Source organism: Malurus melanocephalus, unplaced genomic scaffold (genome assembly GCF_030028575.1).
Source record: "Malurus melanocephalus ecotype Western Australia unplaced genomic scaffold, MMel_1.1 scaffold_722, whole genome shotgun sequence".
Lineage (NCBI taxonomy): Eukaryota > Metazoa > Chordata > Aves > Passeriformes > Maluridae > Malurus > Malurus melanocephalus.
Window position 1 is genome coordinate 199188 of NW_026623954.1, and position 11861 is coordinate 211048.

General features: G+C 66.6%; 3 protein-coding genes across 3 annotated transcripts in view; 1 reads left to right on the forward strand and 2 right to left on the reverse strand.

The window, feature by feature from the left end:
* POLR3D (RNA polymerase III subunit D) overlaps positions 1-92 on the reverse strand; it is a 5603-nt gene extending 5511 nt beyond the window's left edge. Inside the window, exon 1 of the mRNA XM_057384582.1 lies at positions 9-92. Coding sequence (XP_057240565.1) covers positions 9-49 — 41 coding nt within the window. The 5' untranslated portion in view covers positions 50-92. The remainder of the gene's footprint in view (positions 1-8) is intronic.
* A 769-nt stretch (positions 93-861) lies between these two features.
* On the forward strand, positions 862-4582 carry PHYHIP (phytanoyl-CoA 2-hydroxylase interacting protein). Its single transcript, XM_057384591.1, has 5 exons — positions 862-1073; positions 2093-2276; positions 2960-3134; positions 3729-3846; positions 3977-4582. The coding sequence occupies exons 2-5, from the start codon at positions 2112-2114 to the stop codon at positions 4509-4511; spliced, it is 993 nt and encodes a 330-aa protein (XP_057240574.1). The 5' UTR covers positions 862-1073; positions 2093-2111; the 3' UTR covers positions 4512-4582.
* A 1715-nt stretch (positions 4583-6297) lies between these two features.
* Positions 6298-11861, reverse strand: part of BMP1 (bone morphogenetic protein 1) — an 11962-nt gene continuing 6398 nt past the window's right edge. Inside the window, exons 9-17 of the mRNA XM_057384583.1 lie at positions 11690-11856; positions 11493-11618; positions 11241-11401; positions 10953-11133; positions 7845-7970; positions 7639-7766; positions 7352-7565; positions 7021-7271; positions 6298-6806 (exon numbers count right to left, since the gene is read on the reverse strand). Coding sequence (XP_057240566.1) covers positions 6672-6806; positions 7021-7271; positions 7352-7565; positions 7639-7766; positions 7845-7970; positions 10953-11133; positions 11241-11401; positions 11493-11618; positions 11690-11856 — 1489 coding nt within the window. The 3' untranslated portion in view covers positions 6298-6671. The remainder of the gene's footprint in view (positions 6807-7020; positions 7272-7351; positions 7566-7638; positions 7767-7844; positions 7971-10952; positions 11134-11240; positions 11402-11492; positions 11619-11689; positions 11857-11861) is intronic.

The window sequence follows — 11861 nt, forward strand, 5'->3', positions numbered from 1 at the left end:
CCCCTTACCCTGCCCGGGCAGCCACGGGCTCGCCGCCCCCACCGCGCATGCGCGGCGCACGGCGCGTTCGTCCCGGAGTGACGCTGCTGCCGCCATCTTTGCTAAGGGCAAGGCGGGTTTGCCAATGAGCCGCCATCTTTGTGGTTGGCATTGCCCACCCCTATGTGACGGCGGCGGCGCCATCTTTGTAGCGGGCAGTGCCCGGTTCTCCGGACTGGGCAAGGGGGACAGCGCTGAGGGGACATTTTTGGGGGGTCGCTCAKTCTTTCATTTAACACCTTTACGGGCTTCCTGAAGTGCAGCCACCCCTTCAGGGTTCTCTACGGCCGTACAGCCAGCCGGCACCCATAACAGTAAAGGGGTTCATGCGTGGGCACCCCCCAAGGAGAAATTTGGGGGACAACGAGGTTTTTGGAGTGTTCCCCCACCCGCCCACCCCGAAAAAGCGTTGACCCTCCAAAAAGGGTTTTCACGACGTGCAAAACAACGAGTCCCCCCACCTTTGGCTTTGCACCCCTATTCCCGCGGGGGTCCTGTGTGGGTACCAGCATTCCCACGCACCGCATCCATCCCATTTTTGGGGCCGGGAGGGGGTGTCCCGGTTGTGTCACTCGCGGCGCAACCGGGACAAGCCCCCCCCCTCGGTCCCAAAAATGGGGGGAACAGGCAGAACCTGCCCACCACCCACCCCCAATCTGCACCCACATCCCACTCTGCCTCCATCACCTGACGCCGCAAGCATCCCTCCATCCCATTGGCAGAACCGGGAGGTTTTTCCTTCCTCCCCCTTCTCTCCCAGCTCCTTGGATATCTATTTTTCCCATTTTTTTTTTTCCTCTCCCTCCTCTGGAGGGTGTTTGCTATTTCCGAGCTGGCTGGGAGGATCCCAGTCGCATCAGCCGCAGGCAGCGACGCGGCATCGCCGGGTACCACCGCGATCCCTCCGGCATCCTCCGTCCTTCCCGCTCGGATCAGCCCCGCCGGGGCTCTCTGTCCTGCCGTCCCTTCCCCTCTCTCACCCTGCCGCTCCACCGGCACCCCCGCGCATCCCGGCAGCCCCCCGGCACGGCCAGGTAAGGGCCTCACCGGTACCGGGACACCGGAGCAGCCAGCGAACCCCGGTGGCGTCGGGACAACATCCCGATGGCATCGCTGAGGGATGCTCGGGGGGCGCGGGGGGCGCGGAGTGGCTGAGGGCTTTTAGGGGACACGGGGGACACGGTGACACGGTCCAGCTGGAACAATCCCGGTGCAGAATTCCTGCGCCACCACCGGGCACGGCAGCGGGGCAGCGAGGTGGCACCTTGTCCCCGGCGCGGTGACCTTCTGCCGTGCCCGAGGGCTTCGGCGGCGGGGGACGCGTGGGGTGACAGCGGTTTTGGGGTGGCTGGGAGGGCACGGGGGTGGGGCTGGGGGGTCTGCGCAGATGGGGGGGACACGTGGCCGTGGGTGGCCGTGGGTGGCCGTGGGTGACGAGTGACAGGGACACACGCGGCTGAACCCGGCGTGGGTGGCCGTGGGCACACGGGGGAGGGGGCGGCAGCGCTTTGGCAGCCCCGCGGTGCCACCGCTGCCCCCGCACAAAAGCGGGGTGCCGGGGTGCAGAGTGGGGGGCACCCGCCTCCTCCAGCCCCCTCGGATCACCCCCCCATTCCCCTGCCACGGACGTGACTCTGGTGGGCATCGCCCACCCCCAGAGCTCCTTCCTGGGGCGCAGGGAAACTGAGGCACGGGCCGGGGCAAAGGCGGATCCAGCTTTTCCAGTGCCTGCGTCCAACCCTCCCCTCTCCCAGCAACTCCCTCGGCTCTCCCCTTGTTTTTCTTTCCCCACCCGGTGTTGAGCAAACCCCGAAACACCCGCTGGCGTCGCGCCGGGGCCCCGCGGCACCCGGGGGAGCGGCCGGGGCCCCCGCACCCGACCGGGCTTGTTCCCGGCGTCCCGCTGCCTGCTCCTGCCTGCGCTGCCTATTCCTGGCTCCCGGCCGCTTTTCCACCCCGGTGCCATCTGCTCCGCCGCGGGCGGCCTTGGCAGCTGCCGACGTGGGCAGCGAGAGGGGGCTCGGCACCCCCAAACCCCGCGCTGTGCCCGCAGGAGCTCAGCCCCTCCGGCCATGGAGCTGCTCTCCACCCCCAAAAACATCGAGATCAACAACATCACCTGCGATTCCTTCCGCATCTCCTGGGCTATGGAGAAGGGGGACCTGGAGAGGGTCACCCACTACTTCATCGACCTCAACAAGAAGGAGAACAAGAATTCCAACAAGTTCAAGCACCGGGTGAGCCGGGGGAGGGCGCGGGACCCCCTGCCCGGGGAGAGGAGACGGGGTTGGGAGGGACAAACTGGCTTTTAGCCCTCCCTAGTGCTGATTTTGGGTCATTCCCYTCACGGGACGCGCTGGCGGAGGAGACCGGGATGGGGATCGGGGGGTGAGGGACCCCTCTGAGCCCCCGCGGAGGAGCAGAGCTGCTCCAGCTCCCCCTCCCCGCGCTGCGAGTCACTAATTCGGGCCGTTTTTAGCAGCGCCGTTGCCACGGTGATGCTATTTAATGTTTAACATTATTTTTTTTTCTCTCTCCTCCCCAATAATAAGGGATGGGGGGGTGGGATATTTTTTTTTCCCCTCTATCTCCCGTCTTCAGCATCCGCCGTTGCCACAGAAACGGCTCTGCACTGCGGAGCTGCTCCGTGGCCTATTGACACTGCGAGATGYCACCGGGAGCGAGGGGTCCCCGAGACACCCTCCACCCCTCCGTGGGGACCTTGTGTCCCCATCGCGGCGGGGACATGTTTGGGGACAGGGACGGGGCAGCGCTGTGGGGACAGAGCTGAGGGGGCAGCCCGAAATGTGTCACCACGGTGTTTTGGGAGGTTTCAGTGGATATTTTGGGATATCCGGCAGCATCTCCGCGGCGCGGGGTGTGGGATGCTGTCCCGCCTGACCCTCACCCCTCGGCACAGGATGTCCCCACCAAGCTGGTGGCCAAGGCGGTGCCGCTGCCCATGACCGTGCGGGGCCACTGGTTCCTGAGYCCCCGCACCGAGTACAGCGTGGCCGTGCAGACGGCGGTCAAACAGAGCGACGGCGAGTACCTGGTGTCCGGCTGGAGCGAGACCGTGGAGTTCTGCACCGGGGGTGAGCGGGGCCGGGGCGGCCCGGAGCCGGGAGGGACGGTGGGGGCGTTCCCGGGAGCTCGGAGGGAGGATGGGGGCGATTCCAGGAGCCGGGAGATGGGAGGAGGACGGGGGCGATGCGGGGAGCCAGGAGGGAGGATGGTGTTGATGCTTGGAGTCAGGAGAGGGGATCGGGGATGGGGACGGTCCCCGGAGCTGGCAGGAGGATGAGGAGGGAAATACGGGGAGCCGGGAGGATGAGGAGGGCAGGGGCAATGCCCAGAGTCGGGAGCCTGGAGGGGAGAATGGTGATGATGCCCGGAGCTGGGAGGGAGCACGAGGGTGATGCCCGGAGCCGGGAGCTGAGAGGGAGAACAGGGGCGATGTCGGGAGCTGGGGGGAACAGGGGGTCAGCGCTGGGAGCCGGGAGGGAGGATGGGAGAAGTGCTGGGAGCCCGGAGGAGGACGGGGGCGATGCCGGGAGCTGGCACAAGCCGGGCCGGTTGGAGCGGCAGCTGATGAGTGGGAGGCGGGAGGTGCGGGGAGCTGCGGGCAGGGAAGGGCTGCTGGAAGTGGGGGGATGGAGACGCCCTGATGTCCCCGTGCCTGTCCCCAGACTACGCCAAGGAGCACCTGGCCCAGCTGCAGGAGAAAGCGGAGCTGATCGCCGGCCGCATGCTGCGCTTCTCCGTCTTCTACCGCAACCAGCACAAGGAGTATTTCCAGCACGTCAGGTACCCCCAGCCCCATTCCCCGCGCCCCCCGCTCCCAGGCCGCATTCCCTGACCCTGCCTGTGCCTGTCTGTGTGTCCCTCCTCCTTCCCCTCCTCCTCCTCCTCCTCCTCCTCCTCCTCCTCGTGGCAGGATGCACTGCGGGAACGTGATGAAGCCGTCGCTGAAGGACAACAGCGGGAGCCACGGCTCGCCCACCAGCGGGATGCTGCACGGCATCTTCTTCAGCTGCAACACCGAGTTCAACACCGGGCAGCCCCCGCAGGACTCGCCCTACGGCCGGTACCGCTTCCAAATCCCGGCCCAGCGCCTCTTCAACCCCAACACCAACCTCTACTTCGCGGACTTCTACTGCATGTACACCGCCTACCACTACGTCGTGCTGGTCCTGGCGCCCAAGGGCTCCTCCGGGGATCTCTTCTGCCGGGAGCGCCTCCCCCAGCTGGACATTTCCTCCAACAAGTTCCTGACGTGCTGCGTGGAGGAGGGCGAGCTGGTGTACCGCCACGCCCAGGACAGCATCCTGGAGGTCATTTACACGGAGCCGGTGGACCTGAGCCTCGGCGTGCTGGGGGAGATCAGCGGCCACCAGCTCATGAGCCTGTCCACCGCCAACGCCAAAAAGGACCCCAGCTGCAAGACGTGCAACATCAGCGTGGGGCGTTAAGGGTCTGGGGCGGGCAGGGCCGGGCAGGGGGACGGGCACCCGCCGCGGGGCATTCTTCCACGGACGATGGCGGGTGGAGGGCGCGGGTGGGCGCGGGTGGCCCGAGGAAGGAGCCGGCGGGACGTTGGCCCAGAGAAGAGGCAGAGCCCGCGCCGCTGTGCGCCCCGAAGGAGGAAGCCTTCATCTCCTGGACTGGCCGAGCAGCAGAATTCTCCGTGGCGTGAGCCCCGCGCTCTGCCCTGCTCCGCGCAGCCGCTGCGGGACCCCCTTCACCCCCTCCCGTGTYCCCCGCATCCCCCCGCCCCAGGGTCACGCAGCTCCCAGGGAGCCCCGGCCCTGCCGAGCGGGACTGGGGCTCCCCGGCCACTCCGGGGAGGGGGTCAGGGACAGGCTGGCAGCACCCCCCGGTTTTGAACTGCTCCCGGGGACGGGGGGTGCTCACACAGGGACCCCCGCTCCCGCCGGCGCGGGGCCGCAGCGGTGTGGGGGACCCCGGGCGTGCCCCCCGTGTCCTGTCCCTCTTCGCTCTGCCATCCTGCACCGCCCCAATCCCCGGCCCCCGCGGCCCCGGAGGCAGCAGGAGGAGCCGGGGAWGGGGACAGAGGAGCTGAACCCCGCCTCGCCGTGCCCCCCAAGCCGCCGCCCCCCGCATGAGCCGTCGGCAGCATGGCGCTTGCGTGCGGCCCCCCCGGGGTGCCCGCCCCCCGTCTCTGTGTACCCCCTGCACGCTGTACAACAACCGGCTCCCGTCCCCGAGCATCCCTGTGCTGTGCTGGCGGTGTTTCAATAAACTCTGTGCGGTCGCCACCGGCCGTGTCGCGCCTCTGTCCCCCACGGGACCCYTCCTCACACCGATGCGGCTCGGGGGATGGAGGGATGGGATTGGGAGGGGGCGAGGTGGCACAGAGAGTGACGGGCACCCTCCTGCCCGTGCCAGGTCTCTGACGGGTTCAGGYTGGGAGGGCCTTCCTGGAGATCACCAGGTCCATCCCGCCTGCCCAGGCAGGGTCACCTGGATCGGGTGACAGAGGAGCACATCCAAGTGGGTCTGGAATGTCGCCAGGGAGGGAGACTCCACCCTTCCCTGGAGCTGTCCCCGTGCTCCGCCACCATTCCACAGAAAGTTCTTCCTCACGTTGAGGCTGAAGTTGTGTTTGCGTTTCTGGCCATCGCCCCTCGTCCTTTCACTGAAAACCTCCCCGAWTTCGGCACCCGCTTTTCATCACGGGCACCAAAAACCCCTCTGGATGTAAAACCCCGGTGCCCACCCCGCTTCCATCCAGCAGATACATCCCAGTCCTCGCACGGACAGGGAAAAGGAGCCTTCCTGCCGCACCAGCAGCGAGCACGGGATGCAGGAGGGGTCGAGGCACGCGGGAGCACGCGGTGGGCGCGGGGGCCGTGTCGCAGCCCACCCGCCATCTGCCACCGCCGGCGCGGGGACGCGCTGGAGCACGGGGTGGGCGCAGCACGTGGCACCCACCCACCCCACGGCGGGTGCTCTTCTGCCTCAGAGACACCTCAAAATAAAGGTGTGGGGTGAGAACGCACCTTGCAGAGCCCCGGCGGGGGGCAGAGGGCTCCGAGCACAGCGCCCACCACCCATCACAGGATCCACCGTCAGCAGGACATGGTCCCGCTGCTCCTCTGTTAGAATTGCTGGCTCTGTTCCCTCAGAACCCCGAGGATGGCGGCCCATGCAGGGTCCTGGGTGCTCTCCCTCCCCAGTCCAGCCCCATTTTGGATTCCGTTTCCCCGGACTGGAAGCAAAGAGGCCGGGGCTGACCCCGCTCCAAGTACAAGGGTATTTATTTCATGGGTACAAGAGAGAGACAGCACCTTGTGTGTGTTGGGCTCTTCCYGGTTACTGGTTTGTACATTCAGAGCTTTGGCCGGGGCAGGGGAGGGCAGCGGCTCCAGCTTGGCCCCCCCAGCACCGGGGTGGGCGGCTGCCAGCGGGGACCCCCTCCCCGTGCCCCCGTGCCGTGGGCGCCCGAGCCCCGGGGCCCCGTGCGAGCGTGTCTTGAGTGCTGAGGTTGGCTGTGTGCTCCTCCTCCGTGCAGTCTGTGCGGGGCAGCGCTGCCCGCCTTCCTCCCTGYCCTTCTCCTCCTCCTCCTCCTCCTCCTTCCCTGCCCGCGGCGGGGCCGGGACCCCCGGCCCTCATTTCCTCGTGTGCAGCGTGTCCTGGAACTTGGTGCTGGTGTAGCGAAGGTGGAAACCCTTCTTGTTGATGGTGTCGTCCGAGTGGAAGCGGATCATCACCGAGTCTCCGGCCGAGTACACCTCCTCGGGGGGCTGCGGAGGGCGAGGGAGRGGGTGCTCAGACCCACGTGGGGTGCGCGGTTCGTGGGTGGGAACATTTTTTGTGATGGGAAGAGCGGAAATCATCGCACCACCCCAAATTCCCAAGGAAATTCTCCACCCTGGCTCAACCTCATCCATTATCCTGCACCCTCACTCCTCACCCTGATCCCACCCCACCCCACGTCCCCCTCCATCCCCAGCTCACCCCGGACCCGCAGAAGCGGCCGAGGCGCGGGGCCGTCCCGTCGTAGCCGTCGAAGAGCTCCATGTAGTCATATCCACAGTCGGCCTCCTCCTCGATCTCAAAGGTCTGGAAGATGAGCTCCACGCCGAAGCCCTCCTCAGCCATGATCACCCACTCRCAGTCCGAGCCCCCCGGGTAGTTGTTGTCCCCAAATTGTGCGTGGGAATAGAGGTCCTTGGTTTTCACCTCGGCGCGCACYTGRCCCCCRCACACTGCAGGAGRAGCCCGGGTTTAKGTTCATCCACGCTCTCCCCGCACCYCATAACCCCATTTCCCAGCCCCACGGGCGTACCTGTGCTGTGGGTGGCCTCGAATCCCTTCTTCTGGATAGAATTATCAGATACAAACTTGAGGAACATCCTGTTGCCCGAGGAGACGATGGGCTCGGGCTCCTTGGCCCCGCAGAAGCGCCCGAGCACCGGGGCTTTGGCGTCCTTCCCGTCAAAAATCTCCAAGTGGTCGTAGGTGCATTCCTGCTGCGCCTCCACGTCCAGCTCCGAGAARGTCTGTGGAGGTGCTGGGTGAGTCTGAGACCCAGCAGAGGTGACCCCAGCGCCGCCAGCACCCCCCGATCCCTACCAGCTTGACGCGGTGCCCCGGCGTGGTGCTGATGGCCCAAGTGCACTCCTTCTTACTGGGGTATTTATCGGGCCAGTTGGGGCTGGTGATGGTCCCCGAGACGGATGTCACCTTGTGGTCACAGCCAGCTGCCGGGACAACGTGAAAAGGTCACGGGTGGGTGGATGAGGGGGTTCCCACAGGAACGGGGGGCGCGATGGACCCACCTTCCTTGCAGTCGTGCTTRTTGTCGTGCAGCACGAAGCCGCTGCGGCACTGGCACTCGTAGCTGCCGAAGGAGTTGAGGCACTCGTGCTGGCAGCCCCCGTTGTTCTTGGAGCACTCGTCCTTATCTGGGAGAGAGCAAAAGGACGGCTGAGAGGGGTGGAAAATCCCGGAATGGTGAATTCTGACCCAAAGCGGTCCCCCGGCCCCCCAGACCCGCTGCCCTCCAGCCAAGCAAGCGCCCCCGGCCAGCAGCAAGCAGCTCCAGCAGCCCGCTTCCAAATCCAGCCCCCGCGGGGGGACGGGACGGCTCCTCCTCTCCCTGGGCTCACCCATGGGTGCCACCATTACCTGCTGCCGGGACGGACGGGGGGAGGCAGAAAAACACACAGTGACAACCAAAGATGCACAAGAAAGACCAGGACGCGGCAGTCCCTCTTTACTCATCGATAGGAAATGTCACAGACACGGTAAAAATTGGGAAGGGGGGAAGAAAAAAAAAACAACCAAGGTCAGCTGGTCAATGACAAAAACAAGGGGGTGGGGTGCTTAGAACCAAAAAAAAAAAATTATTAAAAAAAAAAATTAAAAATAAGGTCAACAACCAGTTCTGTCAAGCAAAAGGCTGCCGGGGCCRGCAGCACGGCTCGGCTCGGTCCCACCGTGCTCCCGCACGGCTCCGGGGCCGCGGCGTTCCTGAGAAAGATGGAGAGGACGGAGCGGCTCAGGAGGGGCCCCGCGGCCGCTTCTGCATGCGGAACTTCAGGCCGGGAGGGCGAGATTTCGGGGGCTGCAGCTGCTGCTTCTTCTCTGCAAAAAGAGAGGGAGAGAAGGGGGGGAGCGATGGGGGGGCGGGGGGCGGCGGGGGCGGCGGGGGCATGCGGAGCGGCAGCCGGGCAAGCAGCAGCGAGGGGAGCCCCTGTGCGGCCGGGGCGAGCGGCTCTGCGGGGAGGAAGAGGAGGAGGAGGAGGAAAAGGCACGAGGTTGGCTTCGGGAGGATGAGGATGGGTTTTGGGTGGGTTTCTAAGGGTGTCCAGGAATGGCAGTGGAGGAGTTTGGGATCACCCCGAGCTGGCCGACCTGACCTCCCACCACCTGCCTGAACTCCCTATCGCCCGAATCAAGGATCCCGAGCCCCCCAAAATCCCCTCCTCGTCCCATCGCCCCCCTCCCGGCTCCCCCTCTCCACGGGGCGGTGTTTTGGGGAGCGGGCGGCGGCGGGGGAAGGCAGCAGCAAGCGGGCACCAGCTCCCCCAGCATCCCGCTCCGAGCTCACAGCGATGCCGGAGAGGAGCCAGGATCCCTCCTTGGAGCCAGCGGCGAGCGGGGGTCCTGCCCCAGCCCCCCCGGCCCCGCGGCCGCCTCTCAAGCGGAGGCTGTAACCTGACGTCTCCTCGGTGTGAGGGAGGAGGAAGCGAGGCGGAAAGGCCCGTTTGGGGATGGGAAGGGGCTTCTGGGCTCAGAGCAGCTCCAGAGCGGCTGGCGGGGGGAGCTGGCGGGACGGAGGGAGCCTGGGCGGGCGAGACAAGAGCAGGAGAGAGTTGGCAGCGGAAAGAAGCCCACCGGCTCGGTGTCTTTAGCAATCCTTTATTCCGACCGGCTCGCTCGCCGCCACCCGGCATCGCCGTGCGCTCACCGTTCTCCCCCCGGGAGGGGCATCCGACRGCTCCGGGCTGCTCACCGCCCCGCAGCCCCCGGCAGCGCCTCTCCCCCCGCTGCGGAACCCCCAGCGCCGGGCGGGGCTCGGCGGAGAGCCGGGGGGACGTACCTGGGTGCCGACACCGCGGAGGATTCCCGGCAGGAACGCGCATCCTTGCGGAGCCCCGGCCCGCGAGGAGGAGGAGGAGGASRASRAGGAGGAGGAGGAGGAGGAAGGGGTCACGTCTTCACCGGGGAAAAACGGGCGCCCGGACGGCCAGGCTGCCCGCGGCACCGAGGGACGGGGCTCGTCCGGAGCACGGGGACCCTCCGCGGCCAAAAAAGGGGCCGCACGGGAGAGGTTTTGCCCAGGGAGCGACCTCGGGGGGACCAGAGGAGGGACCCCGCTGTGGCCAAATCCTCCAGGGTGGTCCTGCTGCCGGGAAAGCCCGGGACCTGGGCAGGGAAAGGCGGAGGAGAGGTTTTGGTGGTGGTGCCGGTGGGGTGAGGGAAAGGACGGGAAAAGGGAGAGGGAAGGAGCTCGAAGTGCATCGGGGGAGACTCACCCGGCTGCCCCGTGGTCCCGCTCGGCCGCCGGGCTTCCCCGAGGAATCACTTTGCGGAGGGTGCCGGCTCCCGACGGCTGGGCCGCCCTACTCGCCTTGGTTTTAATTAAACAAATAAAGCAAAGACACTCGACCCCCGGCCCGCGGGTYTCGGCCGCTCCGGGAAATCTCCGGCGGCTCCGGGGGATGCCGGTCCCGCTGCTCCCGCTCAAAAACGGCCTCGGCGGAGCCAAAAGGCAGCGGGAGGTTCACGGTGGGGTCCCGGAGGTGCTGCCGGTCGCTCACAGCCGGGATGGTGTCCAGGGCACACCGAGGGCAGCCCCCAGCCCCGGCTGCGTCCAGCATTTCGCTCCGTGTCCCCATCCCAACCCCCAAGACWCATCCAGAGGTGACACCGTCTCCTGGCGGGGTGGCCCGGGAGAGGAGAGCGGACCGTGGAGCTGACAGGGAGAGGAAGGTCACGGTTTTTGGGAGAGGGGAGCCGAGACGTGGCCGGATGGCGATCCCGGGATGCGGAGGGAGCCGGTGCCGTGCAGCAGAGCGGGGAGCAGCAGCAGCAGAGCGGGGTGACACCGTCCCCCACCCCGGTAACGCCACCCGAGGGGTGCAGCACCCGGGGCCGAGCACATCCCTGTCCCCAGCTGGACCTCGGCACTCCTTGGCCATTTGGGGACCCCCCCGAGAGCACCCCCACCTCTGAAATTGGAGCTAACTGTCCCCYAAAAGAGGAGAAAACCTCCCAAAATGTGCCGCCAGCCAGGCTGCCCGTGGCTGGAGGGTTTTCGGACCGGGGGCTGCACCCCCAGCGCAGGCGAGGGGAGCGTTAGCGGCGGTTTGGGGGTGCGGGGGGGTTCGGCTGGGTGAGAGAGGGTGGCGGACGCCCTTTCCGGGGCCGGGCAGCTCTACCTGAGAAGAAATGGGCTTTGAAGCCCTTTTTGGAGACGGTGTTGTCGGACTTGAACTCGATCCTCATGTTGTTGTACTGCGAGGTGATGACCTCGGGCTTCTCGGCGCCGCAGAATTTCCCGTGCAGCTTGGAGTCGGCCGTGAGCCCGCTGCGCACCTCCACGAAGTCGTATTTGCACACCTGAGGGAGGTGACACGGGGCTGGGGACACGGCGGGGACACCCCGGGGGCCACCAGCAGCGCCGGGAGTGGCACAGGGAACGGAGAGGGACCGCTCCCCCCACTCACATCGTTGCCCTCGGTCTCGAAGAAGTCGAACTGGAGGGAGATGCGGTACTGGGTGGGGGCCACCAGCTGCCAGATGCARTTTTTATTCGGGGGATACTCCTTGGGCCAGCCCGGGCTGGTGATGGAGCCGTTGAGCTTGGTGAGGAACCCTCCGCAGGCGGCTGCAGGGCGGGAGGCACCCGGCGCCCGTCACCTCCACGGGGCTGGGGGCGCTGAAAGGGGCACGGGGGCGTTTGGGGAGGGGTCACTCACCCTCGCAGCGGCGCTTGTCGGATGCCAGCTCGTAGCCGGGGTCACAGGCGCACTTGTAGCTGCCCAGGGTGTTGACGCAGCGCTGCTCGCAGCCTCCGTTGTTGGGGCGGGAGCATTCATCCATCTCTGAGAGGGGCAGGGGGTGAGCGGGCGGGGAGCTGCGACCACCCCCAGAGCCCCCCGGAGCGCCCCCCAACCTTTGAAGAAGTTGACGGCGAACCCGGCCTTGTTGATGGAGCCGTCGGAGACGAATTTCATCCAGAGYTTGTTGGAGGTGCTCTTGATGTCGTCGGGTTTGTCGTAACCGCAGTAGCGGCCGATGAGGCTGCTCGAGTCGCTGCTGCCGTCCCGGATCTCCAGGTAATCGTA